At 33.5% G+C, this 6135-nt stretch overlaps 1 protein-coding gene across 1 annotated transcript; it reads left to right on the top strand.

The window, feature by feature from the left end:
* The first annotated feature begins 996 nt into the window (after nucleotides 1-996).
* LOC114279517 (DNA double-strand break repair RAD50 ATPase) lies at nucleotides 997-5119 on the top strand. The gene is made up of 2 exons (XM_028221774.2): nucleotides 997-1716; nucleotides 3260-5119. Exons 1-2 carry the CDS (start codon nucleotides 1480-1482, stop codon nucleotides 4793-4795), a joined length of 1773 nt encoding a protein of 590 aa, XP_028077575.2. The 5' UTR covers nucleotides 997-1479; the 3' UTR covers nucleotides 4796-5119.
* The last annotated feature ends 1016 nt before the right edge of the window (nucleotides 5120-6135 follow it).

Below are 6135 nucleotides of genomic sequence, written 5' to 3'. Positions count from 1 at the left end.
ATTATTTGTAGTGATTAAATTTATTGTTTGTCAGAAAAAAAAGATTGTGTTGTCTATTTGTCTTTAGATTAAATGTATTATTTTATATGTGAATGATTGGATGTATGAATGTTTTTGTACAAGAAAGATACTAGCAAATTAAACATAAATTATTTTTAAAGTAATAATTAGTTACTTGTAATTATTATTGTTTTTTTTAAATGAAGATTTTTTTTACGTAGGCACATTTTTTTTTTTTTTTTTTTTGATTCAGGAAAAAATTTAGGAGAAGGGGAGGCTACCCCCACCAACAAAGGATTCGTCAGTGAGACTTGAACCTAAGCCAAATGGACGAAGGGAACGAGCCTTACCAGCTAAGCCAACCCCTGTTGGTTATGTAGGGACATTAACCATTGCAAAAGGGTTATTATTTGCATCGACAATTGGTTTTTTTATTTTTTATTTTTTTGATTTTTGATTTTTAATTTTTGATTTTTAATTTTTTTTTTTTTGTGGGGCCGTTGTGATCCACGACGATGCAAATAGTTAGCATGAAGACACAAATATTTTTCGACATCCCTACAATCGCATCCCTCCACTTGCTGATGCATGGCGGTCACAAAAGGTCTTTTGCATAAACCTAAGGTCTTTTCATAAACCTTTTGCTTATTTGCTTTGGCACAGGCAGGGTGGCATGACAGGGTGCCAATGAAAAAAAGCCATTTTTCTAGTAGAGACATCATCTACCAATCCAACTATTATTCTTTGCTTACAATGCAATCTTTTATGATATAACAAAGAGTAATGGTAGGTATTATGAAAAATCTTTCATGAAAATAATCATGAAAGTTTTGTGACTCTTGAATTACACTTAGAATAAAATACCACACATTAACCAAAGTAATTCAAGGATCATAATTCTTTTATAATTATTTTCATGAAAGAATTTTCATGATCCCTAACTTTTCTCTATAATAAATCCATAAAATTCCAAACAATAAAGCAGCATGTCCTTGTAAAGGGTATGAATCACTGCATTTTCTGAGAATTACTTTTCCTTGGCATGGTTAGTTTTGGAAACCATGGGCTTTTTTGTAAATTACAACTTTTCATGCTTACCTAGAGCAAAAACCACTAGCCCCCCACCCCCCCTTCATCTGTCTCTACTTCACATGCTCTCAATTCCATTAATCCATTGAGAACAAAGACAAAACTTAATTGGATTTGAGTCTTGAGATACCTCCAACTTCTCTCTCTCTCTCCATTATTTTTTCTGGTTCTCTACAATCCTTCACTGGATATGATATCATCTTCTTCCCTCCAAATCAAATCCAACCATTGGATACCTACTTGTTCATCTTCTTTGTTGTTTTCTATCTGTCAATAATTTGTCCAATAAATTTGCAAATATATATATATCATATTGGGTTATATATCTTTATATTGTTCTTCTTCTTTTGGGGGTGTATTATATGTTATACTCTGTTATTTGCTCTGTTCATGGATACTACAACAGCTCAAATCCTTCAAAACAATTACAGCAGCAATGAAAGCAACAACAATGAAGTTAGCAGGAAAGAAATTCAAGCAGCTTTTTCCAAAGCAGTGGAGCTCAGAGCCCTCCATTCTGCTCTGATGCAAGGCAACAGCCCTGCCAATCTCAGATTCCCCTCCCCTTCCCCTGTTCCCCACCATGTTTCTCACTTATCTGCCCATGATTACCCTGTTTTTACCCCTGTGAGTTCTGCTTTTTTTGGCTTCTTTGGTTATACTTTTGTTTTCAATTTTTTGTTTTTTGTTTTTCGTTTTCAGAAACTAAATCAATGAAAAGTTTGAAAACAGCTATTGGTTTTATATTATTATTTTTTAAAATTTTTTGTCTAAAAAAAGAGAATAGTCCACAAACAGTTTAATTAAATTTGTTTGACAGGATTGTTTTTGACAATTTTTTCCCTTTATAAATTACTTCTCTTCAAATTATTTCTCTTTTATAAATTATATATATATTTTTTGTTTTTTGTTTTTTCCCTTTCTCTTGAGTCTCTTCAATGCTGTTTGTGTTTCTTTCTTTGATATTTTTTCTGGGTTATTGATTTGAATTGTATTAAATTAGACCCCTAACTTTACCCATTTGTTACAATGATTATTATTGTGAATGTTGTCCCATTTCTTGTGGTGATTATGGCCTCTGTCTCCTTAGTTCTGCTTTTTATAAAATGTTTTAGACTTTCCAGGATTTCATTAATGATTCTGCCCAACACTTTTGCTAGTTATTGTACTTCAGGAACTTTTTAGGGCCAAAACTCTCACTCATAATTAAATTTAACTTGTGAAATTTATTATATTATGTGTTCTTCATTTTTTGTCTATGTATTGATTACTTTATTGTATTATGAATTCTTCATTTCTGTCTATGTATTGATTTAGATATCTGTGCTTGATTAAAAGTGAAAAAGAGTTGAGGGAATTTCAATTCAGTGCAAATTTTGAAAAATTATTACATATAAGTGATAAACTTTATAAATATTAATAATTAAAATCATTAACATTTTCATGAATTTGTAATAGGTTTTTGAAATTGTCACTGAAAGGTAATTCTCTCAAAAGAGTTCCTCTGTTACTCAAGTTTTTGTCGTCAAATATTACAGGTAGAGTCAGGTTCTAAGGTTTAGCAGAAATTGTATGTACTCAAAAACTGATAAAAAATTAAATATATAATATAAATTTAAACTTGATACAGTGTGGGCTATACTCAATGAATATAATCCACAAGTTTCAAATTCTGACACTTTTCTAGATATGTTGCATTCCTGAAGGTTTAAAGCCATTGAAAATATTAATCAGCCTAAGCAAATCAAGGTTTGTGTATTGGGGTTGGTTACAACAATTATTTTTCGCTATTTTGCTTTGTTAAAAGTGTATACAATCACAATTGAAAATTCTAAACTCGGAATTTAATTTTCATCAATTTTGATTATTAATGTTGAAGATATAAATATTTAAGTTGTATTTCTGTCTAATAGTTTACGATTTAAATGAGTTGGTGGTTAACAATTATAGTCCTAATTCTTTGTATCATTTGGCACAATTTTCATTTACTGTTGTGCTGCAATCTTGCATCGATTTCTCCGTTCATTTTCTTTGTGGATTTCTTTTTAAGCAATGGATACTTTTGAAGGTTAAGCCTACAGTATAGTGTTAATTAAGCCTAAAAAGTAAATATCTTTAGTTGTTGTGAGACTTCCAAAATTCACTGACACTACAGAAATTATTTTGACAGAGTTATGACGATGAACCACTACCGGGGTATCAACAAATTCAACTAGACAGTCGAACTCTATCGGAATGTTGGGATGAATATGGGCTTGGAGAAGGGAACGGCGATGAAACCGTCTTATCAGATTATACAAAGGCAAATGCATCTTCAAGGAAGGGATTGTCATCTGAATTGACCAATCTAGAACCCCACATTTGTCCTGCTGAAGAGCAAAAGTCCATCAGTGGTTCAATTGCCAACAACATTACAGTGCTTGGAACATCCCCTGGCACAGAATTTTACAAATCAAGCAGGAGAAACAGTTTGGGTGATTTCAGATCTATCTCTTCTTGCAATAAATGCAAACCTGCAACCATAAGCAGAGAAACCGATAATGCTATCAAGAACAGCAAGAATTCCAATACTGTTGTGCCATTGACAGACTCACATTCTTCTCTTCAGTCCCAACCCAAAAACCGTGGATTGAACATTTCGTGGTTTTTTCCAAGGTTAAAGAAGAAGCACAGGAATGGAAATTCGCCAAATAGGATAGAAACGGAGGAAGTTTCCCAAGTTTTTAAGGACTTGGGGATAATGTCGATTGAGAGATTGAAGAAAGAGCTTATGGAAGCGAATGAGAGTAGAGATGCAGCCCTAATGGAGGTCGCGGAGATGAAATCTTCTTTGGGGGATCTAAAACAGAAGTTGGAGTACTTGGAGACTTACTGTGAAGAACTGAAAAAGGCTTTGAGGCAAGCAATAGAAACAAATGATTACCAAGTTCCCGAAAAGCTTGTGGGTAGAGGCAAATCCATTGATGGGAATGGAGAAAATTTTATGGCCATTAACAGTGAGGAAGCAATGGTGGAAGGTTTCTTGCAAATAGTATCGGAAGCTAGGTTATCGGTAAGGCATTTTTGCAAGAACCTTGTTAGCCAGATTGAAGAAACTGATAATACTTTGATGGAGAACTTAAACTTGCTTCTTCAACCATACAAGCTGTCTCTGAATTCAAAGTACTCAAAGGCTGTGTTGTACCATTTGGAGGCTATCATAAACCAATCACTCTACCAAGACTTTGAGAACTGTGTCTTTCAAAAGAATGGCTCACCAAAGCTCTTAGACCCTCATCAAGATCGCCAAGCAAGGTTCTCATCGTTTGTCGCACTAAGAAATCTGAGTTGGAATGAAGTGTTGAGAAAAGGAACCAAGTATTACAGTGAAGAGTTCAGCAAGTACTGTGATCAGAAGATGAGCTGCATTATCACCACTCTGAATTGGACAAGGCCATGGCCTGAACAACTACTTCAATCATTTTTTGTAGCTGCAAAATGCATATGGTTGCTTCATTTGCTTGCATTTTCATTCAACCCACCATTGGGAATTCTAAGGGTTGAAGAGAACAGAAGCTTTGATCCCCATTTCATGGAGGACATTTTCATGGATAGGCAAAGATCGTATGGTCCAAGCCGGGTTAAAATTATGGTGATGCCAGGGTTTTATGTGCAGGAAAGAGTACTTAGGTCTAAGGTTGTTTGCAGGTATAAATCTGTAGCCTAAGTTTATTTATTTATTTTCTTTGGGTGAATCTGGCTTTTAACTTTTCCAAGTTGTGTTGATAATTGTTTCAAATGGGATTCTACAACTACTCAAATGGATTGGGTATGGTAATTAGTTGAAGATTGGAAGGGCGAGTCGATAAATTGGAAGCTTTCTTACCATGCTTTATATATTTGTGCCACAAAAACATTTCTGCACTTTGTTTAATTAAGCAATTATGTAGCAAAGACATGGTATGATGAACTGCCTTGTGACAAGGATAGAATTGTACACGAAAGTTAGTTTTATATGTGGATCAGGATTTATGCTATGCATTTAAATAAACTTGCAAATATCTTCTGATGGAGCATTTGTGTTCCAAATTACCATATAAAGTCACAAATGTATAGTCTAGACACTTGACCTAAAAGGTGGTCAAGTTTTTAAAATCTCATTTGAATTCCTCCTCTCCACTATATCAAACCTGCTTATACCCTAGTGGCAACTACATGCCATCCCAGCAGCACCAAAGAGCTCAAAAGGTCTATGAGCCCATGGACTTGGAGCTGATAAATTACAATGCTGGACTCGATAAGCCTAATTAAGATTGCGCCGGCAGGCCAGGTTTTGTGGAGCTCCTAATTAATTCTCACACACTTGACACATTTTCCAAACCAAAAATCATCTTAGTGCATGTTTGGTTCGAAAGAATCACTACAAGAAAATATATTTTTGGCGAGACTAAAAAAAATTTAGTCGCCAAAAGTTATAGAATTGGCTACAAAAAATAAAATTAGTCGGCAAAAATCAAATATTTAGCTACTAATTTTTTTTAATCGGGGAATATTGATTATTGGTGACTAAAAAAAATTTAGTAGCTAAAAATATTACAATTGGCGATTAAAAAAAATTTTAGTAGCCTAAAATATCACAATTGGCGACTAAAAAAAATTTTAGTAGCCGTAGAGCTAGTTTTAGCTACTAAAATTGTTTAGTAGCGGAATGAAAAGAAAAAAATTATTTTTTATCTTTGGCAATCAAAAATTTGGTCGCCAAAAGTATATTTTCAGCGACAAAAGAATATTTTTGTCGCCGTAAAGTTAGTTTTAGCTACTAAAATTGTTTTGTAGTCGAATGAAAAGAAAAAAAAATAGTTTTTATCTTTGGCGACCAAAAGTTTGGTCGCCAAAAGTATATTTATAGCGACAAAATAATATTTTAGTCGCCAAAAACCTAAAATATGTGGAGGGAGATTTCAAATTTCAGACGGATTAAAAAAATTATTAGCGACTAAAAGTATTTAGTCGGTAATGGTGTAATATATATATATATATATTTGGTTCCCAGACAACAACAGACCA

Source organism: Camellia sinensis, chromosome 14, assembly GCF_055761805.1.
Source record: "Camellia sinensis isolate YWXY chromosome 14, ASM5576180v1, whole genome shotgun sequence".
Lineage (NCBI taxonomy): Eukaryota > Viridiplantae > Streptophyta > Magnoliopsida > Ericales > Theaceae > Camellia > Camellia sinensis.
The sequence above is the reverse complement of the archived record's forward strand: the minus strand, read 5'-3'. Positions and strand labels throughout refer to the sequence as shown.